At 33.8% G+C, this 26,628-nt stretch overlaps 2 protein-coding genes and 1 pseudogene across 3 annotated transcripts; all 3 read left to right on the top strand.

Moving 5' to 3' along the window:
• Positions 1–812: 812 nt before the first annotated feature.
• LOC143637613 (G-type lectin S-receptor-like serine/threonine-protein kinase At4g27290) lies at positions 813–4,102 on the top strand (annotated as a pseudogene). Its single transcript, XR_013154461.1, has 7 exons — positions 813–2,347; positions 2,434–2,586; positions 2,680–2,834; positions 2,929–3,139; positions 3,227–3,464; positions 3,570–3,720; positions 3,805–4,102. The product of XR_013154461.1 is annotated as a G-type lectin S-receptor-like serine/threonine-protein kinase At4g27290 (transcript).
• A 3,955-nt stretch (positions 4,103–8,057) lies between these two features.
• Positions 8,058–10,552, top strand: LOC143637552 (glutathione S-transferase DHAR2-like). The gene is made up of 6 exons (XM_077104920.1): positions 8,058–8,226; positions 8,326–8,416; positions 8,528–8,671; positions 9,839–9,956; positions 10,039–10,179; positions 10,262–10,552. The coding sequence occupies exons 1-6, from the start codon at positions 8,169–8,171 to the stop codon at positions 10,352–10,354; spliced, it is 645 nt and encodes a 214-aa protein (XP_076961035.1). The 5' UTR covers positions 8,058–8,168; the 3' UTR covers positions 10,355–10,552.
• A 3,242-nt stretch (positions 10,553–13,794) lies between these two features.
• LOC143637582 (uncharacterized) lies at positions 13,795–15,197 on the top strand. The gene is made up of 2 exons (XM_077104938.1): positions 13,795–14,439; positions 15,078–15,197. The coding sequence occupies exons 1-2, from the start codon at positions 13,795–13,797 to the stop codon at positions 15,195–15,197; spliced, it is 765 nt and encodes a 254-aa protein (XP_076961053.1).
• The last annotated feature ends 11,431 nt before the right edge of the window (positions 15,198–26,628 follow it).

The following is a 26,628-nucleotide window of genomic DNA, read 5'->3' as shown; positions in this document are numbered from 1 at the left end:
ATACGAGTTACTATACGACTTGTTTAGTTGTTTATACAAGTAATATGGAGTCATATGAGGGTAATTATTTGATACGTACTGACATTTTCACAGATTCACGCGGTAGAAATTATTTGACAAGATATAAGATTCCGTAAATTATTTGACACGAAACAACATTCTATGGCTAATTATTTGACATGATATAATATTCTAACGAAGCAAATACATATATAGGACTATAAATTTGTTTATTTTATTCATAAAATTGTATTTTCTCTGGTTAACTAAAGTATTTATAGCATTAAATTAAAATTTAATAAAAAAAATGCGAGTTACAAATGTCGCTCTTTGACGATGACTACCACAACTGTGTTGGTGAAATGGATCTCGTATGGACCCATACTACCAGTATATATGACCTAATCTCTTGAAAAAACAAATTCAGTGGCCCAATATACTACCAGTATCGACTCGGCTCATATAATTTAAATAAATCCCGTATGGCCCAATACTACTCGAACTAGATCGAGTCGTATAGCGAATGTTGTACCTAATACAACTTTTCACAAGCTATTATCTATACGAGTTGTATGAACCTATACTAGTCGTATAATCGTATAAGGCAAAGCCTAACGAAAACAGAACTCCTCTTTCCTCTTGAGCATTACCTATTCTTTACATCATACAAATACAAATCCGAATTGAGTTTTCGAGAGAATTGGGGGACGGTGAATGTGACCTAGTCTTCATCTTTAGCTCGATTACCTGTTTTGCAACGTTGGTTGTTAATTTTGCCATCATTATAATTTCGGTTCGCAAGTCATTTGAAAATTTTGCCACCTTTTTATTTCGGTCGCAATCGCATAGTTTTCTAGTATGTTCAGTTCACCTAACTTCAGATGGATACCTGACTCTAGATTGTCAATAAGTAGTAATAACGAGCTTTGTTTTTCAAAAAAGGTGTTCTGGAGGCATTTTAGAGTCACATACGTAAAGAAGACCTCATTCAGTTGACTTGACTTTTGATGGCTGAAAATATTAAACCATTTGATGACTAAAAAAAATATTTGCCATTAATCCTTTGATGATTTTAGATCATCAATGGAGAACCATACATTATTATTTATTGCTATTGCATTCGTCTTGCTAGCATCAGATTGTGTTGCACTAGATACCATGCCTGCAAACCAAGAGATCAAAGATGGTAAAGACACTCTTGTTTCTGAAGGAGAAATGTTCGAGTTGGGCTTCTTTAGTCCCGGGAAGTCCAAGAACCGGTACGTGGGAATATGGTACAAGAAGATATCATATTGTACTGTTGTATGGGTTGCTAACAGGGAGACGCCAATTACAGATAAGTCCGGTATGCTCAAACTTACCAGACAGGGAAACCTCGTGATTCGCAGTGGCAGAAATCGCATGGTTTGGTCATCAAATTCAACGGTTTCAGTGAGGAGTAATAATCCGGTGGTAGGGCTGCAGCTTCTAGATACAGGAAATCTTGTTGTGTGGAATAATAATAATAATATAATTTGGCAAAGTTTTGACTATCCTGGTGACACATTTCTACCAGGAATGAAATTCGGGAAGGATCTGGTAACAGGGTTACAAAGGTCCTTCGTATCTTGGAAGAGTCCCGATGATCCTTCTATAGGTGAGTATAGTTTTGTACACGACACGAATGGATATCCACAAAGTTTCAGGTTGCAGGGTGATGTTTTAGTAGGAAGACTTGGACCATGGAATGGTCTCAGATTTAGCGGTTTTTCTATTGAAAAGGAAAATCAGATTTACTCTACTGAAGCTGTCATCAATGAGAAGGAAATATATCTAACACATGCACTTCAGGTTCAGTTGTTCAACGGGTGGTTTTGACATGGGATGGCATGACACTGATTTTGCAATGGATTGAGCGAATCAAAGACTGGATTGTGTATGCAAATACAGAAGTAGATAGTTGTGATCGGTTTTCACTCTGCGGTCCTTATGGAATCTGTAGCATTAACAGGCATCCACCTTACTTGTATGAAAGGTTTTGAACCAAGAAATCCAGAAGAATGGGAGACCTCTGATTGGGTGAGCGGGTGTATACACAAAAAGCCTATGCATTGTGGGAATGGGGATGGCTTTTTGAAAGTTGAAGGAGTGAAGGTACCAGACACACGACGGTCATGGTATAATGTAAGCATGACCCTCGGAGAATGTGAGATGACCTGCAAACGGAACTTCTCTTGTACAGGTTATGCAAGTTTAGATATCAGAAATGGAGGGAGTGGATGTTTGCTATGGCTTGATGAGCTTTTGGACACTAGAGAATTTGATGTAAATCAAGATATTTACATAAGAATGGCAGCCTCTGAGTTAGAAGATACACAAGTTTCTTCTAAAAATACAATAATGTTGTTTATAGCTTAATTATGTGCTAAACTGCTAAACGGTTATTATTAATGAAAGGTCTTCTAGACTCACAGTCTCATTTCAACAAAATGAAAAGAATACTTTCAGTGGTGCTTTTAACTTCACCAGTTGTTCCCCTTCTCTTTGCGTTAGTGTATGCATGTAGAAAGAAAAACAAAACGAAAACACCTCACATGAAAAAACGAGGTAATAGAAAGGAGCTAGCTAGTAATGTTGACACTTTTGCATGTTTGAAGGATATGCAATCTAATAAAACCATGTTGTGATATCATTTTGTAGGAAAGTGGAATGCGCATGCTGAAAAGAATACAAATCTGCAAATGGAACAGCTTGATGATTTACAATTCTTCACCCTATATGAAGTAGCCACGGCTACAGGTAACTTTAGTGGCTCCAATAAGATTGGAGAAGGCGGCTTTGGTCCCGTTTACAAGGTAACCTTTTTATGCTTCTTCAAAAGAATGCATTCCTTATTCCTGTCATGAATCGAAAGATTTATAAGTCATCATCATAATCATAACCTTTTAGGGTGTGTTGGGAGATGGAAGAGAAATAGCTGTGAAGAGGCTCTCAGAAACATCACAACAAGGGCTTGATGAGTTCAAGAATGAGGTCATTTGTATTGCAAAACTTCAGCATCGGAATCTTGTGAAGCTTCTTGGATGTTGTGTTCATCAAAATGAATTGATTTTGATTTATGAATACATGACTAACAAAAGCTTGGACTGGTTTCTCTTCGGTTTGCTCACTCTCCATGATTTCACTTAGTTTCTTACTTTAAAACTTTATTTTGTAACACATGGCATTGTATTGCTTTTTTTGTCAGATGAAACAAGAAGTTTGTTGCTTAACTGGCCTCACTGATTCAATATAATACGTGGGATAGCTCGAGGTATACTCTATCTTCATCAAGATTCCCGCCTTCAGATCATCCATAGAGATCTAAAGGCAGGGAATATTCTGCTGGATGGAGACATGAATCCAAAAATATCTGACTTCGGCCTTGCTAGAAAGTTTGTAGGACATGATACGACTGCTAAGACAAAGAAAGTGGTAGGAACATAGTAAGAATCGACCTTTACTTTTATTCCTTTTCTGAATATATAAAAGAAGGAAGATGAGATGACAAACTCTTAACACTAATTTGTAAAAAAAATTACCATGTCTAGTGGTTACATTTCTCCGGAGTATGCTGTACACGGGCGTTTCTCTATAAAATCTGATGTATTTAGTTTTGGTGTTCTCGTGTTGGAGATAATTTGTGGGAAGAAAATCAGAGAGGTCTCTCAGGAAGACCACAGTGACAACCTTCTTGGACATGTAAGTTAAGTTGTGAGACCAAATCTCAATATGTTTGACCAAAAACAACTTATATGTTTGCGTATGTTTTTTGATTTGATGTAGGCATGGAGACTCTATAAAGAAGGAAGGTCCATCGAACTAATGAGTGGATCTTTACACGCCTCATGTGTTGTCTCTGAAGTACTAAGATCAATACATGTTGAACTGTTATGTGTGCAGCATAATGCAGAAGATAGACCAACTATGTTGTCAGTGGTTTTGATGCTGGTTAGTGAGGGAGCATTGCCTGAACCTAAACAGCCAGCCTTTTTCAATGGAGACAACAGCCATGAACATGAATCTCTTCCATCAGTTGATGAATGCACGATAACACTGCCATATGCTCGGTAGAAAGCACATGGTTATTCCACAGATATATCTTAATATATACCTGAAGAGGTATGTACCCGCCGCAACACCGAGCAAGGCGGGTCAACCCACAAGATAAAGACATTATGAAGGCACAAAGCCAAAACCTATGCGCATGGCGCATACAAAACATGCTCAGGCATCATATGCCCAGGCACACATATGCTCGCGCATCGCATATGCGCGCGGCGCATATCACATGCCCGTGCATATCACATCTGCCCAGGCACACATATGCTCGCGCATCACATATGCGCGCAACGCATCAGCGCGCGGCGCATATCACATGCTCGTGCATATCACATCTGCGCATGAAATATCTGCGCGTGAGAATATAGAGAAGACCTCGCGCATCCTCAGGGTGGGCGCATATCATACGTGCACATAATCAACCTCGTCCTTATCCAAATCAGGATTAGGGCAACCTTGATTGTGCACATCAGACAACCTTCCAGAAGGCATCTTTTTAAGGAGAAAGAATATGCTGATGTTGACAGCTGCCAAATGAAAGGTCGACAACTCAGCATGACACATGTGTTACCACGTGATTACAACCAACGAGAAAGCGCCAGGTGTCCCAGGGGACACGTGGCGCAGTGCGATTGGAGGAGGCCAACGAGGTTGAGCCCAATCAGTGGAAACCCTAGCATTATAAATACAGCATCAACTCCACTTTGATGACACATTCATACTCAATCATTGACAGTTACAAGCAGTGATATCACATTCAATCATATTGAATTACATTCACTCACAATCAGTTACATACAAACACACAGTCTCACAATCAGAGGGTATTGAGCTATTCAGCAATACTCTTGAGATTCTTTGACACTCATTATCATCTTCTCCACAATATACTGATTCTCACGCCGGAGGGTTACCCCAAAGAGGACCCCTCTGTCCCTTTCTGAGGGGTAAGTAACGGCGCTGTTCATTTTGTAGGTGGAAGAACACAGACCCAGAAGAACCATCGGTGAAATAGTATAATCACACCCGAGGAAAGTAGATCTGCTACCAGTGAGTAGATCCACGTTTCTTCATTGGCGCCATCCGCTATTACAACAAACGGCAATCAGATCTCATCAGATCTATAAAAAAATCAATCACCATGGTTTCTGGCGTTCGTAACGTTGATCAAGCTCTGGAGGATATTGAACGTGAGGGTGTTAACGACGGACAGCAGGTTCTGAGGGTTCCGCGTGATTCTACGCGCACCACCAGCAATCGTCCCTTCGTCACAACCCCTCACGGCCAGACTGAAACTCCTCCAGACGATCTCACATTACAAAATATGGCCGGCGCGAAACTGAAAGGACCATTGCCGTAGTATCTTCAAATCTTCATCATTTTCTCCTTTCGACGATTTTGTGTTTAAGTAATCACCCTTTAGTAATTATCAAATAGTTTGTCAAATTGAGATGCAACCCTTTAGTTGGTTAAACCATGTATATCTTATGGCTTTAAACTGGTAAAAGAAATAATATATATAGCAGAAATGCATACCAAGTGTTGTGTGATAAAATTTTACAGAAGACTTCTCTGATTGTTTTAAGTTACTCTTTTAAGATAACTCCTTGCTGTGTATAGACAGAGACTGTTCTGTTTGCTAATCTAGCTGGTCAAAACTTAGGTCCAGATATATAATCACAAAAATAATCTATCATTAGAGGTGGCAATGGGAGTGGGTTGGGTTGGGTTGGATTTGGGTGATGGGTCAGGATGGATATGGGGTTATGATGGATTTTTAAAATAAAGGGTTAGGATGGATATGGGTCAAGATAGGTAAAACTAACCCATTTTGACCCAAGTGAAGGTTGACATACAAAGGGTTTTAAAAACCCCTCAAAAAAATATTCAAAAACACTATTTAAAAAATAATAACTCAAAGGGTTCTATTTCGGTTCAGTTTCGTTTTGTTTTTTTTTGTTTTGTTTCGGTCGATTCGGTGTTTTTGTTTCGTTTTGGTCTGTTCGGTGTTTTTGTTTTGGTTCGCTTTTCAGTTGCATTTCGCTTTTTTTTGTTGCGTTTTGGTCAACTTTTCGGTTTCATATTGGTTTTTTTTGTTTCGTTTTGGTCGTTTTTCTATTTCGATTCAGTTTTGTTTTGGTTTGGTCGATTCAGTGTTTTTGTTTAGTTTTGGTTAGCTTTTCGGTTGCATTTCGCTTTTTTGTTTCGTTTTGGTCAATTTTTCGGTTTCATTCCCGTTTTTTTTGTTTCATTTTGGTCGTTTTTCTATTTCGGTTTTTGTTTCATTTTGATCGTTTTTTTGGGTTTCGGATGAGTTTTGTTTCGCACGTGATAGTTGGGGTATTTTGAATTAGATAAATTTTGGATAACTTGGGTATTTTGTTTTGACCCATTTTAATCTATAAATAAAACTCACTTATATATTTTCAACCCCCTGACCCACTTAAAGAATTTTTATGATTCATCCTAACCCATTTAACTTTTAAAGTTTATCCATCTTGACCCAAAACAATCAATTTAAGTTGAGTTTGCCACCCTTAATCATTGTAAATTTAACAGAGCTAGGAATATAGCCTCCCAACTTGGAAGATCGATAAAAAGACATAATTTAAAAAAAGAGAGAAATTATTTAAAAAATATATAAATTAATGGTTTTTTTTTTTGGTAATACATGGATATCAATATGACCATTTTGGTTCTATAATATTTTAAATTTCACATGAAAAGTCCTAAATTTAGATATAAGTTTGATCCTCTATTAAAAAAGTCAAAGAGTATTTTGGTCATTTTATCAAAAGTTAACGGAAGATAGTCTTGGGCCCCATTCATGCTTCAATATTTAAACCGCAAATCTCAAACTCGAAACTTTTAAACATTAAACCCTTGAAGTGTTACTTTGCCCAAATCACATGGACCATCACATGTAATTAACTTAATCAATGAAATTTCTTGTTAATATACCTTCATTATTAAACTAGTTAATGTAAATGCACTTTCAGCCAAATAATTACCTGAATGTCTGATTAATTTGCGATTACGAAAAAGGATAAAAGCATATCCTTTTAAAAAGGGTTATTCAATTATGAAAGGTCCTGCTAATAAGACGCTCTCTTCAAATTTTCAGACACTCTTTATGCTACTCATATAGCATGTACTAGTTGTATATGTATTCCGCACACGGACACCGTATCATCTTTTCATAACTCTCGTTGACCAGACTTGTATACGAGTAATATAGTACGAGTTTTTTACACGAGTAGTATGCAGTCATACGACTCATACAGACATGGCAACTATTTGATCTGTACCGATATTTCATGGGTTCACGTGGCGGAAATTATTTGACACGATACAATATTCCGTCAGTTAGTTGATACGATATAAGATTAGTAAATTATTTGACACAAAAGAAAATTTCGTCTCTAATTATGTGACACGATAAATTATTATAACGAAACATATATATGTAGGACTATAGTTAATTCATTTTATTCATTAACTAAAGTATTTATAGCGTTAAATTGAAACTTAATAATAATGATTAAAAAAAGTACTAGTTAGAGATGATTTTTATGATGACAACCATCAAGAATGTGTTTGTGAAATAGATCTCGTATGAACCCATACAACTAGGATGACCTAATCTCTTAAAAAACAAATTTAAATAGATATCAAATGACCTAATATTATCAGTATCAACCCGACTCGTATAACTTACGAATAGATCTTGTATTGCCCAATACCACTAATATGGGCCCGACTCGTATAATTTAAATAGATCTCGTATGACCAATACTACTCGTATTGGGCCGAGTCGTATAGTACGAGTAGTATGAACCTATACAAGTTGTATGATCTTAAAAAAAACACACACAACTCATGTTTCCTCTGGAACATTACCTACTCTTTACATCATACAAATATAATTATAATTGGGCCCACTCCATATTCTAGAGACACACAGACAGACAGCTAGTCCACTTTATTAATACCTTTTTCTGTGTCACCATCTTCCGTTACGCAGCTGATCATCTCAACAGTTACTTAAATCTCTCTAGTAACACATTACAATTAAAACACTGAATTTAATGGCGATTGAGGTCTGTGCCAAAGCTGCTACTGGTGCCCCTGATGTTCTTGGCGACTGTAATACACCAAAGCTTCCACCTTTATCAAGATTCACCTTTTTTCTTTAACATTTCTTGATTTTTTTTAATAATTTTTAGGGCTTTTGTTTGATTTCAGGTCCATTTTCACAAAGGATTCTTTTGACTCTGGAAGAGAAGAAGATTCCTTACAAAACCCATCTTATTAATCTGGACAGCAAACCAGAATGGTGAGTTTTATTATTATTATTGATCAAGAATCTTGAATTTACATGTGTATAAACATTTATGTGTTTTTTTGGGTTTTTTTTATTAAAGTTTGGATTTTTATGTTTGTTTAGGTTTCTTGAAGTGAACCCAGAAGGGAAAGTGCCTTCTATTAAGTTTGATGATAAATGGGTTTCTGATTCTGATGTTATTGTGGGTATTATTGAAGACAAGTACCCTGACCCTTCACTTACTACTCCCCCTGAATTTGCCTCTGTGTATGCTCTCTGTCTATATATATATACATCTGCATATCTATAGTTCTGTACACACACATGCTCTGTCTCTATATGAATATTGGGGTGTGCATTTTTGACATGAAAATGTGACATGGATCTAATATGAAATTGGTGTGTTTGAGACTTGAGTTTAAGTTTATATGGTTGGGTTAGTTTTGGTTTAAATACACGAACACGTTTAGCTAAAAGGGTCGTGTTTGGATTGTTATGTATGTTCTTGAGTTTGCCCGTTTAGCTATTTTATTTTTATGATTTTTTTTAAAATCTGTTTTATGTAATAACTGATTGTGTATTTTATGCCAAAATTTGACAGATTAAAGAAAAATGAACACACGCATATAGTTTAAATTTGATTATTTTATCTATATTTTTTTATTGTAATTTGTAATTGCGCTGCCCACACAAATTCATGATACGGATGACAGATTTTAAATGGACCTGGGTCAGTTTCAGGTCAGAGGCACGGGCACGTTTAGCTGAACGGGTCGTGTTTGGATTATTATGTCTGTTCACGGGTTGATCCATTTAATTCTTAAATTTCATGATTTTTTAAAAAAAAATCATGTATGCTTTATTTTGTAACTGATCATGTATTTTATTACAAAATTTGACAGATAAAAGAAAAATGAACACAGGCTTATAGTTTAACTTTGATTATTTTATCTATCTATATATATATATGGTTCTAAATTTGTAATTCCGCTGCCAACACAAAATCATGTTACATTTCTCACATGAAATTTGTGAGTTTGAGACTGAGTTTAAGTTTAAATGGGCCTGGTTTAGTTTCAGGTCAGACCTGTGAACACGTTTAGCCAAACGGGCCATGTTTGGGTCGTATGTTAGTTCAATGGTTGACCTGTTTAACTTGTTTGTTTTTATAAATTGTTAAAAAATATGTATTATTTTGTTTTATGTCATAACAGATCAGGTGTTTTATGCCAAAGTGTTAGAGATGAAAGAAATATGAATATACGTTTATAGTTTAAACGTAATTATTTTATCTGTATTTGTATGTTGGGTTGCAATTTTTAATTCCAGGTAGTAGTGTGCAAAAATATAAAATAAACAAAATCAGAAGTTTAGATTTTTCCAACTTGCTGATTTCATTTGATAGTTTCATTATATTTAATTGTGAAATTGCAGGGGGTCAAAGATTTTCCCAAAGTTTGTAGCATTTCTAAAGAGCAAGGATGCTAATGATGGGACCGAACAAGCTTTGCTTGATGAATTGAAGGCATTAGATGAACACCTCAAGAGTCATGTAAGCTTTTTGACTTTTATCAAAATGAATATTTTACGCTCTTTTTGAATAATATTAACTAATCTGTATGTTAACATATCAGGGGCCTTATGTTAATGGAGAAACGATTTCAGCCGTTGATTTGAGTTTGGCACCGAAGCTGTACCATGTTAAGGTGGCTCTTGGTCATTTTAAGAAGTGGACTGTTCCCGAAAGTCTGACTCATGTTCATAACTACATGAAGGTACTCTGCATTATTGTCCTTGGTTACTACAATTATAACATGTGTTTTAAGTTATTATAATATTTATTTTATGTCGACGCAGTTGCTTTTTTCAAGGGAGTCGTTTGAGAAAACCAAACCTGTGAAAGAAGAATATGTGATTGCTGGATGGGCGCCAAAGATTAACAATGCATGAATTCGTCCCAATCTATAATTTATCGTTATGACATGCCTCCATATGTTTTTAGAATGCTTAATAACTGGGGCTGCAGGTTGTTAAATAATATGTTATCGGTCTAGTGTGCATAAACATTGTGATGGTACAAATGTTTGAAGGATTGGGAGTCTTTTTGGTTGCTTTATTTTCTAGTCAAAACTTTATGACCATATTTTATTGGCACATGTTTCGTTTTAGTCGTGGTTTTAAGTTCTCTTCTCTAGAGACTAAACTTAAGGTCAAAGAAGACATGAGAAAAAGTTAGAGATAGAAGGTGGGTTCAGAATCATAACTTTGGATCGGATAAGAAATGAAGTTTTCCGTGTAAAGTTGTGGAGGGTGAGATGGTTTGGTCATGTGAAGAGAAACAAATGACAACTTAGACCAAGCATTTTGGATGGGGTGTTCATAACCGCCATGTCATTGTTGAAGGGGCATTAACTAAGTCATTAATGATTAAACACACGTAATGGTTTAGTTAACAACACAATTACTATTTATCGTTTTTATAATATATAAAAATAGGTGGGTTAATGTGATTGATTGGAAAACATGTGGCTCATCTCTCTATGCTCCTCCATCTAGCCATTGCACTGGCGCCCAAAGGGGTTGATGAACCTTTGGGGGCCTCCTTTTCAATAGGCGTGGTTTGGCGTGTAAATGACTAAAAGGTGATGATGTGTAGTGGGGCTACACCTATAGCACTCGGCCTGAGTAAGAATAGTATAGATCGTAATAGTGGTAGTTGGAGAGAGAGAGAGAGAAAGAAAAGATGTTCATAGATATGAGTTCTTAAAAACGTAGGATAAAAGTTATGAACTTTTAGTATAGTGCTTTTTTTTTTGGTTGTGTATTTGTCTTTATACCTTAGTTGCACCTTAGTTTGCCTTGAAATCTTAGTGTTACCTTACTTTGCATTCAAACCTTAGTTGCACCTAGCCAATAGCTTTAGCATTGCCTTAGCTTGGTATGACGTAAATCTTGAATGAGAGTGTATGACATCTTCAAGAGGTTTCGTGTTACTTTGCTAATTAGATTACAGCTTTTCTTTATTTATATAAGTTTTTTAATTTCTATCTTAAATTAACTTCTTCTATGATTTTTAATCGGTCATAACATTTTTATACATTAACCCGTCACATCATATCTTACTATTATATTAAAGCAAAATAATATAGACACCTCGCATATTTTTAAAGTGTCCACATAAGATGACACATAAGCTATTTTCAAAATTAAACATAATTTAAATCTATTAAATTAATTTGCTACATGTATTATTATTTTTAAAATTCCAAAATTAAATTTTCATTAACTCTCATTTAATGTGATTTCCAGAAATATAATAACGTTTAATGTTTATTTATTTATTACGTCTTTTAAGTTACTTTTTAAAATACTTTATTTCAAATTGTTATTATTATTATTATTATTATTATTATCCTTTTGATGTGCGTAAAACAACTAACATATGTCTAAGCTATTACAAGTCACTTTTCAAGAGTGTGTACATTTAAATAACCAGAATTTCCCTTATTTGAAAATTTAGTTAAACTTGGCTTGACTCCTGATTTACTTTATACCGTTTTAAAACCTTAAAGTTATGATTTCGTACCATTGAATAATTAATATGAGATATTTAAAGGTTTATGAATAATTTTTATAGTTAATCTTTTTTTCAAATTTATATATAATGTAATATTTAATTTCATATATGATAATTTTTTATACTTTCCTAAATTATACCACGTATCTATACTATATAATAAATAAAGGTTTTTAATGTCACATGGCATCACATAAGATGGTTTATTACAAAATTTTCCCACCTCCCTCTCTAATTAAATACATTTCCATTTTTATTAATAATTTTATATTTAACTTTTTTTTTCTTCTTAATCAATTACTTTCTCTTTTTAATAATTATTTTTTAGTTTAAAATTTTAATACAAACATATATATATTATTTAGTTTTATATAAATATGTTGCATTAGTTATTAATATTAAGCTTTTATAAGTAACGAGTTTTCACGTTGATTTAGATAAATAACTAATTTCAAATAAAGAAATTTTAACTTTATGTTTCTTTTGCAATAAAGATTAATAAAAGCTAAAGTCAATCACTATAGATGGTTTGATTTGTTTTCGAGACAACATGTTTTAACGCATGGTAAGTTATGTGTTTCATTATCTAAAGTTGAAATACAAAACAAAACAAAACAAAACAAAACGAAACTACTAATTTTGATATGTAGTTTAAAATTACAAATATTTTATACAATAAAATATTTAGAGATTTATAAATTTTCAACAACTTTTTATTTCTATATTGCGTAATATGTAATTCATTTTACCATATATTATATCTTTATATCATTTGAACATATTTGCATTGTGTTATTATCTAAACAAATCTATTTATTCTAACTCGTGTTCTACACGGGTCTTAATGCCATATGCCATTATACATGAGTGATCCTTACAAAATTTTCTCATTTCTCTCTTTTAAATATATATTTCTTTTTCTTATTAATAGTTTTATATTTTATTCTTTTTTTTCTTTTCAATATATTATTATTGAGTGAACAGCGGTTTTCGTCTCTATGGTTTGTCGAAATATACGGTTTTAGTCCAATGGTTTTCCTTCATCTCTCTCATATTAACTATGTTGATCCTTACAAAATTTTTCCTCACCTCTCATATTAACTACATTTCGCTTTTTAATATTTCATTTTCAATTTTTAATAATTCCATCATAATTTAAAAGAGTTAATACCATCATAAATATGTTTATTTGTTTAATATAAAATGCATTGAATTAGTTATTAATATTAGATTTTTATAAGTAACCAATACGAAACGAGTGGGTTTCTTTAATCGATTAATGTATCAAAGATTGTTCATGTCAAAACAGTTTAAGATTAGAATGACTTTTGGTCTACGAGTTGGTTTAAAAAAGTTGTCATTTACAACTAAGTTTTGATATAGAAAATAACAAAGAAATAATTATGATTTATGAATTTTCTAACAACTTTTTATTTCCAAATTGTGTAATGTGTAATTTTTTTACTGTAAATATATCTTTATATATGTGATACATTTTTTTGTATTTCACATTATGCTATTATTTAAAAACAATTATTATTCTAACCCGTGTGCTACACGGGTAACTAACCTAGTATAATAATATAAACATTTTTTTATTGATGTTATATATTTTATTCAGCCTGTGTATTACACGGGTTATTAACCTGGTAACTTATTATTGTTATTGTTATTAATTATATCTTGTACGTAGTTCTAAATATGGGGCAGATTTATTCAAATCAAAAGAATCTTTTCAAAATTTAAAAAATCTAGTGGATATATATATTTCAACATAAGTTTGTTCATACAAATCTTGATTCGAAACACACCAATGGCTGCTGACTCGAAGGTGACTTTAACTTTGAAACTCTTAATCGACAAAAAGGATAAGCATTTATTGTTTGCAGAAGCTGGTAAGGATTTCGTTGATTTTCCATTTAGTCTTCTGGTTTTACCTGTTGGCACTGTGATGGGAATCCTAGACAAACGAGAAACCATAGGTGGTTTGTCTAAGGTTTACAAAAGCATCTCAAATCTCAACAATGACTACTTACAGTCTAATGAGACTAAGGATGTCCTCTTGAAACCAAAATCTATGCTTCCATTGTTTTCTGATAAAGTCCCATTGCCTAATGAAGCATTTGAATCAGAATCGACGTACCCAACCGTTCTCTATACTTGTATAAACGGTTGCAATATTGGAAGAACTATGCATACTCATTCCATCGCCTCCGGTAAATGTACATACTGTAGGACTGAATTAAGCGCTACTAAGAATCCCTATGATTTGAAGCCTATAGTGAATGCAAATGGAGGAGGATTCGTGAAGGGACCGGTGACGTACATGGTGATGGATGATCTTGTTGTGTCACCTATGCCTACCACTACATTCGCTGGCATGAATTTGTTCAATAAGTTCAACATCAAGGATTTGGATTCGCTAGAGGAGAAAATTGTTCGTATAGGCCCGAATGAGGTATTTCTATTTTGTTATTGTTTCAAGCAGTATTGTAAAAATCGTGTCTAGTAGGAATTAATTGTTGCCCCCCCCCCCCCCTTTAGGACGATGGATTCTTGGCTAATCGGTCACATATCGTAGTCGGCCCAAAAATTTAACCAAATCGGATTCCTTTATTTTATTTTTTTAACTTTTCTGAACTTTTTAAAAATTTTAATTTTCAAAGGCAATTAAACCTTGGTTTATATATGTGAACACGATATATATATAATTTTGAAAAATTACATATGAAAATTCCAATTTGATTAACCCCTGTTAATTTTGATTAATCGCTAGTTCATACCCTACCGTTCGACTAAAGCCTAGCGAGTTTTACAACCATGGTTTCAAGTATATATTATGCACACATGATTAGTACACTCTTTTAATTTGATGTTGGTAATTAGTCTCCAGTTCTTGAATTTGTCCATCCTTGCGTGAACATATGGTTTCAAATTTATTTCTCTATTGATATCTTTAAGTAAACCCAAAATGTGTTGAGGGACGATTTATTAAAACACATATATGTAATTAATTACTCACTCTTATCAAAATATTGTTATTCTAGACGATTATAGCTTTTTCCTAAGTGTTTGAACCGTCTTTAAATGATGTAGGGCTTGGAAATATTGAATCATTCATTGAGTTCTAAGACAGTGCTGACAGATGTCTTTCTTCGTGGTGGTGTCGCTGATAGAAATGAGAATCCTACAAAAAGGTGTAAAACTGAATGTTAAGTGATCATGGTTGTGAACTTGTTTAAAACCATGTCGATCTTATGAGTTTTGGTTTTGGTTGTTATGAGACAAACATATCTTTGTCATCAATGTTTTCTTTAATTAAATCTCAACTTTGGTCATGAATAGGACTATATGAGTTTGTTTTTATCTGAATCAAAAATTTGTCGTGAGTTTATATTAGCCTTTGTGATGAACAAATGTCAACTTTATTAGATGACCACCTCTATTACGATCGAACTCACTTTTATTAATATACCATCATATCATTATAATTTGCTTATTTATGTGGTGTTTTTGGCCGACGTGGCTTGTGCCAGGCCGCTCGCAGCTGGGGTGGCGGGCCACAACGGATAGTCTAATATCATGCTATGTTGTTTAGTTATATGACAATTCATACGCAATTGGTGTGGGATCGTCTCGGTTTTTGTCTTCAAGATTAGAGATATTCTCAAAGAACATTTGAATATAAAAGACCAAGTCCGTAAGATACAATCTATTATTATCAATTTATCACTACATATTGGTGTTTGTGAAAGGAAAAAGATGGCTAGTAGTGTGCAAGAAACCAAAAAACTGATCCAAAACCGGAAAAACCAAAATATTCAAACCTAAAAAACCGAAACTAAACAAAAACTGACAGTTTGGTTTTATGTTTTTGTAAAAACCGAACTAACAGTTCGGTTTTGGTTTTGCATGTAACAAAAACCGAAACAACCGAACCGAAACAAAAGCCGACGGTTTGGTTTTATGTTTTTGTAAAAATGAACTAACGGTTTGGTTTTGGTTTTGCATGTAACAGAAACCGAAAAAACCAAACCGAACCAAAATTCTAGATTTTTATTTTTTTAGTTTTTGTTTTAAGTATTTTATAAGTATTTAATATATATGTAACTCAAATACTTTTGGCCAAATGTACAATAGACTATTAGTTAAAAATTAAAAAAAATATTTCTACCTAGATTCATTGTTTTCGATTTTCGGCATAAAATTTTCAAGGCTAAAACGGAAAAAACCGAAACCAAACCGAAACCCAACTGAAAAACCAAAACCGAAAAATCGAAACCTAATGGTTTTAAAATTTCAAAAACCAAAGTTTTGGTTTTTAATTCGGTTTTAGCCCAAAACCTCATCGAACCGTACCACGCAGATGACACTTAGTTCAATTAAATGTTTTATTTATTTTGTATTATTTTTTTAAAATATTAAAAAATTCAATTAAGCAGACTCCCGCTGCGAATCCATCGCTGATTATTAAATGCCCCAACTCATCCTTCAAACCCCTCACCAGAACTCCGTCGCGGAGCCGCCGTTGCTACCACCGCCTTCTCCGGCGTCTTCTCTCGTTAGCAATTGAGGCTAGCTGGTGAGCGGCTTTCATCTTATTAACTCTATTAACTTATTCGTACGGTTTCTTTTGAATAAAACTTGCAATTGAGGATACAAATCCATTTCTATTTAATTTAGTTGTATCAATTGAATTTTGCTAACATCAAACCATAGAAGTAGGGAACGAACCGAGCGAACACGAATAAGGCTTTGTTGTTTATGTTCGTTTGTTAAGGAAATAATGTAACACAACTAATATCGGTGAGACAAGAGATTGAGATCGATGCATTTATCAGTGTGAATAATGAGAAAGGAAATGAGAACAAAAAATTAAAAAATATTAAATGTTTAGATAAAATAATTAAATGTACAAAACAAAAAAACTTATTGTTCATGTTTGTTCATTTATTAAACGAACGAACATAAAAGAACTTCCTGCCATACGGTTCATGAACTGTTTGCTGAACGTTTGGTTCGTTTACAGCCCTATCTAGAAGACTTGATACTTGTTCGCCTTTGGTTTTACTTTTGTATTACTTCTAGGTTTCTGGTTACTGATTGCAAATTCACAAATAAAGTTTAAACAGGAAACTTAGTGATTTTGTTTTAGATTGTTTAATTAAATTATTAACCGCATGTATACTACCTGTTGATTCACTTAAATTAAATGAACATGAACAAAATATCTTGTTCATTTCATTTAATTAAACGAACGAACATGAACTCGTATATGTAATCAATGAGTAAATCAAAGACTTCCAACTTCTTATTGTGTAAAATTTAAGCTACTTTTGTTTCTTTCTTCTCAAAATCTTTAGATATGATCAGATCATGTATTCATGTATGCTTGTTTAACTTTATGGGCGTTTCATGTCCTTTTCGTTTATTTCTCATAGGAAGTGGCCCAGCCCTGTATATCCCAGATGTTATAATTCATCATATCATGATTGTGTTGTGTTATGTAAAATGTTAATACTATATATTGATCAGTTAGCAACTAATTAGCATGAATCTTGTTTTATTAAATGGCCCATTACCATTCCAACCTGACTATACCCAACCCGAACTACCCGAAACTCGACCAACCTGAACAACACCCCTACGTAATACATAAATAAGTCAAACATATATACAGCTTAAACACTAAAGCTATATGGCTTTAACAGTATAACTTATTATTGTTATTACATATTGTGGTCATAGATAGATATGTGGCATATTTAATCTGTTTATAATTGACAGTCATGTGTCTTCATATATGTTTAAAGTTTTATTATTTATTTGGATATATTATATTTCTAATAAGTTTGTTAACCGGTCTCTAGGATATTATACACCATATATTGTCTTCTCCACGTCTTTCCATCACTAAAATCCTGTTTATATATACAGTACTTCAATGGCTGATTCGAAGGTAAACATAAAAATGGCTGATTCGAAGGTAACTCTGAAACTTTTAATCCACAAAAAGGATCAACGATTGTTGTTTGCAGAAGCTGGTAAGGATTTCGTTGATTTTCTATTTAGTCTTCTGGTTTTACCTGAAGTTTGGTGACCAGGATCGATAAACACAATACGAAAGTTTTAGATCATAAGCTCGATCTTGTAACTCTCATTAGCTCGAAATTACAATACATAAACTCTTCTCACTTTTTGATATAACCCACAAGCTCGGGTATATATACTAGTTTAAACATGAAAACCTAATTAGACTAGAATACAATCTCCTTATCATACTCAAACACTAATTAGTAAAAACATATTTAAACAATTAATTAATAAATAAATTCCTTGTTGTCCAAGTCATTTGCTCGACTTGTTCACCAAGTAATTTATTCCATGTAAACCAAGTCACGCGCTCAACTTGATAAACAAGACACGAACTCATCATAGGCTCGATGAGTCGGCCCAGCCCGCCTCATTGACTCGAGGACGGAAATTAAGTCCAACATTACCTGTTGGCACTGTGATGGGAATCCTAGACAAACGAGAAACCATAAGTGGTTTGTCTCAGCTTTACAAAAGCATCTCAGATTTCAACAATGACTACTTACAGTCTATCTAATCAGGTTAAGAATATCGTCTTACAACCTAGATCTTTGCTTCCACGCTTCCCCCCTCAAGTCCCTATACTGCCTTCTGAAGCATTTGCATCCCCTACCACGCCTTACCCAACTGGTGATCTCTACAAGTGTAAGCGTTGCAAGCAGGACACTTTTTATACTCGTTCTGATGTTTGTAAATTTTTGTTGCGGTCCAACGCGGTTTGTGGAGAATCCCAATGCTTTGAATCCTTTAGTGAATGCAAATGGAGGAGGATTCGTAAAGGCACCTGCGACGTACATGGTGATGGATGGCCTTGCTGTGTCACCTATGCCTGCGTCTACAGTCGCTAACATGAATTTGTTCAACAAGTTCAACATCAAGGATATGGATTCGGTAGAGGAGAAAACTGTTCATATCGGCATGAATGAGGTATTTCTATTCATTAATATTGGTTCAAATATGTTATATATGCACACAATACTATTAGTACACTGTCCTGAATTTGTCCATCCTTATTACAACTGTGAGTGAAAATGGATAAGGTGTAACAAAAGGGCTTGTAGCATGACTGTATAAAAGTGTGTACATAGTGTTTAGAACTTTAGATTTAGAAGTATAATTAATGTATGATGATTGTTCTCAAGCATGACCTGCCCATTTAGAATAAATTTCCCCTGTTTGCGCGTTTTCTTATGCTTATGTGTGTTGATTGGATGGCAATTCGGGTTTAGGATTAAAATTACTTTTATCATTTTACGGTAGGTTAACAAACTGTATGTTCTGGTCTTGTGGCGCTGGCATTTTAGGTTACCTGCATGGGTAAGAAAATAAAATTTCTTTAATATACAGAAAAGGTAATAGTATACATAATCATAATAGTACATAAAGAATAAAGATATGTGACCAAAGAGAAGTTTATTTACTAAAACAGATCATATTTAAAACACGTAGGATAAAGATTCAAGACTGTGTAGAGTTATAAATTCTGTAATCTCTCTTATTATAGATGCACCATGTCTTAATTACTCTTATCCGAATGTTGTTATTTTAGATTATAACTTTCCTGAGTGTTTGAAATGATCTTCAAATGATGCAGGCCTTGGAAGTACTGAAGCATTCATTGAGTTCTAAGACCGTGTTGACAGATGTCTTCCTTCGTGGTGTGGTCGTTAAGAATGAGAATCCTACAAAAAGGTGTAAAAAATGAAGGTAAGTGATGGTTGTAAAGTTGTTCAAAACCAAGTCTTATGAGTTTTGCTTTTGGTTGTTATGAGACAAAAATATCTTCAGAATTTAACTTCTGTCATCAGTGGATTTTTTCTTGGTTTATCTGAATCTCGACTTTGGTCATGAATATGAGTTTGTTTTATTGAATCTCAAGATTTGTCATGGATGTGAGTTTGTATCATCTAAATCTTAGCTTTTGTGATGAACAAATCTCAACTTTATTGGATGACTGCCTTTACCAGGTTGTTAATTTGATTTGTTTGTTAAAAATGATGAGTTTGATCCGTTTAATTAAACAGAATAGTGTGACCCGTTTGCAACTATTGGAATATGAGAAAACATAGAAAGTCTGTCGAATTCATAACACATGTGGTAAATTAGAAACAACAGTGTAAGTTTGAAGATGATGAAAGCAAAGCACGTTGAGTTGCATCGAATAGAGGTGCACAAACCGGGTATTTTTAGGAACCGGAACCGGGTAAGTTATGGTCAACAGAAGTCAAAACCGGTTCGGGTAGGAACTGGTTCCGGGTATAGTAAGGTATTTGACTGGGTTTTCCGGGGTTTTTTTCGGGTTTTTGGTAGCTTCAGGTCGGGTTTTGACTGGGTAAATGTGGGCCTGGTTTCAGCGGGTCGGGTACATGTAGAACGGATTTCAGGTCAAGTCTGGAACCGGGTATTTTGTGCACCTCTACCATCGAAGGGGTAAATTTAATGAGTGCAGCATGGATAAATCCTCAAATCCTGCTAACTCTTTCCAGGTTAGTTAAATCAGTAAAGATCTAGGTTTAACTTTCATGATTGTGCTCGTCACTTTTCTCACCGCCACTACCTTGTCGGTTCTGCTAACCGGGTATTTTTGTTTGTTTTTTCTTATAACAACTTTTTTTAAAGGCGACCCGTTTTGATAGGACACCATTTGAACAAAACTGGTAGGTTTTTCAAAAACTGGTATCTAACATGTGATCAATTGGGGTCATCTACCATTTCACAGCTTAACCATTATATGCTTTCAAGAGGGGTATTAGAAGGGGAGTTTGAGACTTTGAGCCCCAAAGGCCAAAGAGCGTTGGTGTGTTAATGGGCTCAATGACTCTTTGTGGGCCAACCTATTTTTCAACCAGTCATCTAATCTGAATTCAATATTTTATATAAGAAAAAAGTAAATAATATAATAAAAATTATTAAACCATTATACGTCTTTTATGGAAAAGCTGTACTAGACCAAAACCAGATGATGTCAAATTAAAAAAAAAAAAAAAAAACTCCAAACGAAACAGGTACAATTGTTGATATGACCGATAAGCTTGAAAGAAATAAAGGAGACTTTTTGGGATGTAAGGAAAAGTGAATAATACAAGATCAAAGAGAGAAAATCAAGTCCATCACATTAATCAGTCAAAAATCGTTTTGAGTGATTGTCTCCCACTTTATAGGCTTGCATTGTAATTAATTGATTATTTTCTTATATTGTATCAGACCTCTTATCTCTAACGAGAAGCTCACTCCCACAACCATCATTTTTTTGACCAACACTTTTAAACATGTCTACTATTAGGAATAGCTTCTCCTCCTCCATTCCCACTTCAACATCTAGGTCCTTCTTTGGTAAATGTCAATATTGCTTTACCAAATGTCACCATTCTAATAATATCCCTTACAAAATCTCCTATCTTCTTTCTCCATTCCAGTAATATCCATTACTCCTTCAAATACCACCACAACAATCAATTTTCCAGTCATATTCTTCTAAAACAAATAAAAATAAAAATAAATCTCCACCTACATCATCATTACACATGGTTATTTTTTCAAACGCAACTACTTCTCCATCTATATCAATTCAATTTTGTAAAACCAACAATCTTATCATCGCTGCAAACTATCATTTTTTCGGCGAACTCTACGTTTTATATTTTATCATATGCTTCATTCACCCTCTAAAAAAACACAACATATATCTTCTTTTGCTTCATCTCCGTTTACATCTTCAAATTCGTCAACTTCTTCTCTTTCTTAAATACCGCAATCATCCACTTTTATCCGTGAATATTGGATTTTTCATATGGTCGTCTAAAGTAAAAGTGAATAATTCGAGATAATCAAAGAGAAAAAATCAAGCCCATCACATTAATCAGTCAAAATCATTTGAGTGATTGTCTCCCACGTTATAGGATTCCATATATTTGTAATTAAATGTATTTCTTATAATTAACTTCTGAGTTCTTGTATTGATATGTCTTCTTGTGAAAGAATAAGTGCGTGGTTGATCATTTCCTTATGGACGAACTAAGAATGGAGAGAGGTTGGAGCAATTACGACTAAGATTAGTAAATATAATTTTGTAACTTCGAGAGATAACTGGTTATGGTTGAGGTACACTGAACCGTGTGACAGTGTCGATGGAACAATTGTGCACCATTTAAAGTGAATTATATTGTTTGGCGAGCGGATATAGATAGGATTGCCTCAAAAGAAGCCCTTGCTAGCCGAGGAGTAATTCTGGCCGATCAGTTATGTGATGGTTGTGGGTATCTACATGAATCAGCAAATCATTTGCTGATATCTTGAATTTTGTGTTTGGTTAAAAATCCTTGTTCCCTCAATTTTTTATTTGGTTAGGCTATGGGTATACATTCACGCTCCTTAACTACACCTAGGTACCACATCATATACTTTACCCCATTTCACACCACGTCACCTTAAGGAAATTGTTTGAACCTTCCTTCACCTCTCTTTATTTAATTTAAATTGATTCTTAAACTATTGTGATAGAGGATTTTAAACTCTGTTAACATTTTAACTTACCTTGCATTTAACACCCCTTAACCCATGAAGGGAGTGGTATACCCACAGACCTTAGAAATCGGGATGGGATTTTTTTCTGAATACTTGTACATGTACATGTTCAGTACTCGTATGTGTCTATTGGGTACGGGTACGGATACCCAAATTTACTGATTATAGGTACGGGTACAAGTACAAGTATATTGCGTACTAGTACCCGCTTAGAATATGTAGGGGTTTTATTATGTTTCCAACAGTCATGACTTAACTTTCAAGCGGTATTTTCAAAACCTAATATATATTTGTTAAATAAGTTCCTTCTCGATCTATATGTGTATATTCATATGTTGCGTATACGTATATTTTTATTTCATGTATGTGTAATTGTGTATATCATTAAATAACATGTATTAACTTTCTCTCTTATTTTTCTATAGAAATTGAGAAAGCAATAAACAAAGAAAATGAAAAGAGAAAATGGAAATATGACTAGCGAAGATTAAACAAATATTGACTTTCTTTGCATAAGTTAATTTTGTTTTAAGCATTTTGATAATCTTTTTTGTCTACTTTGTATGTTTTGACATTCATTACTTTATTTTGAATGGATTGTATATTATGGTTGATTTGTTTCATTCTAGTTTTGGTTGCGGGATTACAGTTTTGGTTGTGGTATTACGGTTTTGGTATTATAGATAATTGATTAGCGGTACCGTACCGTTACCGATACCGATACCTAGTTTAGTGGAGCTTTTTTTAAAAAAGAACAAAAGGGCACCAAAACGAGTAATGTACCCAAAGTACATGTATCCGTACTCGTACCATAAAATTCAGGTATGGGTACCAAGATTTACTGAATTTAGGTACGATCCCGATCTCACCCCTACTTAGAAATGTATTGGAAACTGGGTCCGTTATGAAGGAAACAAAGACAAAAAAAAGAAGGTGATTACATATGGTATATGGAAATAATATGGAATCTATGCAAAACAAGAAATATTCGATCAATCGATTGACAAGTTTAATTTATCTACCAATATGGACTAGGATGTTGTAGGAAAATTGGTTCACTTTTAGTTAAAATAATAATAAAAATATAATAACGATACTCTCGTTAATCCTGGGAAATTCACTTGGTACAATACCGTTTACAAAAGTACATAAAAAGAATATAAAATGTAATTTTATATACCGAAATGAATCAATCAATATCTTACTAAGAGAGCTTCCAAAAGCTTTCTTCTAGCGTCCATGTCACAAGTCTTCATCACTTGAGTCTCCAACAAATGTTTATTCAAAACAACAATTCGTTTATTGAAATTGGGTAACGGTTTTGGTTGAGGATCGTGTTAGACACGGGCCCTTAAAACAGATTTCGTGCACTCTCAAGCGCGTCTGTTTCCCAGGGTACAAGAACCGGAACATTATGTGTACTGCCCGAGATGGCCACGAACCCGAGGAATTCACCGGCTATATTGGTGTTTATCAAGATGTAGGAAAATTTGTTGAAGTGTTTGATATAAGTATAGAGAGTGCTCCTCTCTAAATTTTGTCATGAGTGTGTGTTAGTGACTCCAAAATAATTTAAGTGTTTTTTTCACAACATGAACCAACAAGTTCATTATATACTTACACAAAATGAGAAATACTCAACCCAAATTAATATGTCATAAACAATAAAATTAATTTAGTCATAAACAAGATAATTAATCTTGTAATAAACTTGAAATTAATTATTGTAATTAAAATGGTTAAATACTTTTAATTAGATTTAAGTGGTGAATCAAAACCATCATATTTATTCATGACATGAGTTGAAACAAACTATTTGACCAGGTCCAAACAACTGTTCGCAGCAGTCCGTTATGCAGGCGCGACACTCATGCGCTCCTACGTGGGACACGATGTCAAAGATAAATCCAATTTTCTCTTCTTTGGTTATGCCAACCATACAACTTCGAGCATTGATATTCATTCATCTACGCTCCGTTTTGGACACTCAAATCAATATTTATACAACACATATATAAATATATTATTCATGTCCAAAGTTAGTGAAAAACCCATTTTCACTAATAAATTTTTCCAACGATCCCCCACATGAATGGAGATCAATTAAAACACACAAAATTTCCAATGAAAACCTCGACAGTTGAGTATTGCAGGATAGGTAGGTGTTACCCTTTGAACCTTCCTTTGTGAAGCATACTTAGCCTCCTAGCGGTTGTAGACGCGATGTCTTTGAACAGACCCCCATTAAAAAATCTAACATATACCCAATAAATACCCCGAAAAAGAAAACTCCAAAAAACCCAAAAATTTGGTTTTTTTCAATACCCGAAAATAGGGTATTCAAAAACCCGGTTTTAGAATGCTTGGTAGCTAGAGATCCATGAGCAATCATCACATCATATTAAACTATTAACATATGATGTTGGTCGAGAATGCATGAGGTAGCTAGAGATCCATGAGCAATCATATACAAGGAACATGCTAAACGAAAAGATCAAGAAGGAAACGACAATTATATCTAAAGATAATCCAACTTGCGTAACTCGGATAAAAGAAGGCTACACTAGACGTGACTGAAAAAAAGCACCTCAACAAAGTTTTTCTCAATATATGGCACATAAAAAAAGGTGATTAATGTTAAATAGATCAAGCAATAGAAAGTCTAGTATATATGTTCATAAAATCTCTAAGCATAAGTAGTTTCAAGCAATTGCCGTACACGATCGGATTTCTTAGACATAAAATAATTAGAGCGAGACAGAGACATTATATACGGTGTACTTTTATTTCATTGGCAAAGTTTGACCACTTAGTTTTATTAAGTCAAATAACTGATGTACTAATTTTTGTTAACAGTGTAAAATTATGTGATAATATGTTTTAGAATAAGTGTTGTAAAAAGAGTAGTATTATTGGAAACCAATTTCCTCCTTGACTCCCCATTGGTTTCGTTTGATTAACCATGCATCTCATTGCAATTTCAGTTTGACTTAATAATTCCTATATTTTGTGAACATCTTGAGGATGAAAAGATGCTTGAGTTTTTTAGCCTTCCGCCATCTTTTTTTAACAAACTTCTGATCTATACATCTTAATTTATCAGAGTAAACTACGGCTTTAGTTCAAATGATTTGAGTATAATAACATTTATAATCTAAGTTTTTTATTTTGCTTTTTAATCATTCTGATTTCATTGATGTTGTGTCAATTAACTCCATGTTTTACATTGTCCAGCGGTACTTTTTATAAGTATGTGAAAAGACTTAAATATCCTTACTTTTAGCAAAACAAATAAATAGCGTTAAAAAAGGTAGATTTATACAAAACGACAATGACACAATAGCAACCCCAAAAATAAATCAAATTACAACATTTTGACTAGAAGCTAGAGGTACTACCTTAGAACAAAAATTACACTTCATTCATTTTGTTATTATATTGTATTGATGTGTTGACTATGCTTAATTTGTATCAGAAATAGTAAATCAAAATCATATTACCAAATCATGACTGTTTATCAAAAAAACGATGTTACAAGAAAGCAAATAATACAAACAGAAACAAGACGGGACAACAAGAACGGGCTTTTGATACAGAAAATTATAACCAGAATTACCAAGAACAAAACTAATTATTGATCCAACGAAACCCTAACATAGATAAAGATGAAAGATCTCGCAAGTAGACAACCAAAGAAGAATCAAAATATGAAACAGAGCACCTGAAGATTGATAATGACAGGCGGGATAAAAATCATCTGATGTAGAGAAGTATCTTGATGAGCAGAGGAGGTGAAGACTAGATGTGCTACAACTCCATTAATGCACATAAAGAACCACACTTAATTGAGATGACAACGACGATATATGCTTTTCAAGTCATTGGCCTTGAGCTCAATATGTCTCCACTCTGACACAAGCATTTAACCCACAATCATACACATCTTCAACGATTAGAGAAGATATTACTCCCTCAGTCCCTTTGAAAGTGTCTACATTTCCATTTTAGTTTGTCTCATAATCCCATTACA

This window comes from Bidens hawaiensis, unplaced genomic scaffold (assembly GCF_021521415.1).
Source record: "Bidens hawaiensis isolate Kalapana, Puna unplaced genomic scaffold, B.hawaiensis_p1.1 tig00008374_1, whole genome shotgun sequence".
Classification (NCBI taxonomy): Eukaryota; Viridiplantae; Streptophyta; class Magnoliopsida; order Asterales; family Asteraceae; genus Bidens; species Bidens hawaiensis.
This window is presented reverse-complemented; position numbering and strand designations above follow the sequence as displayed.

Excerpts from the sequence above, each read along its gene's own strand:
- LOC143637552 (XM_077104920.1), top strand. The coding sequence starts at position 8,169 with ATGGCGATTGAGGTCTGTGCCAAAGCTGCTACTGGTGCCCCTGATGTT. Across the intron at positions 8,227-8,325 it reads CCCTGATGTTCTTGGCGACT|GTCCATTTTCACAAAGGATT; the intron begins GTAATACACCAA and ends GTTTGATTTCAG. Across the intron at positions 9,957-10,038 it reads ATGAACACCTCAAGAGTCAT|GGGCCTTATGTTAATGGAGA; the intron begins GTAAGCTTTTTG and ends TTAACATATCAG.
- LOC143637582 (XM_077104938.1), top strand. The coding sequence starts at position 13,795 with ATGGCTGCTGACTCGAAGGTGACTTTAACTTTGAAACTCTTAATCGAC. Across the intron at positions 14,440-15,077 it reads TTCGTATAGGCCCGAATGAG|GGCTTGGAAATATTGAATCA; the intron begins GTATTTCTATTT and ends TAAATGATGTAG.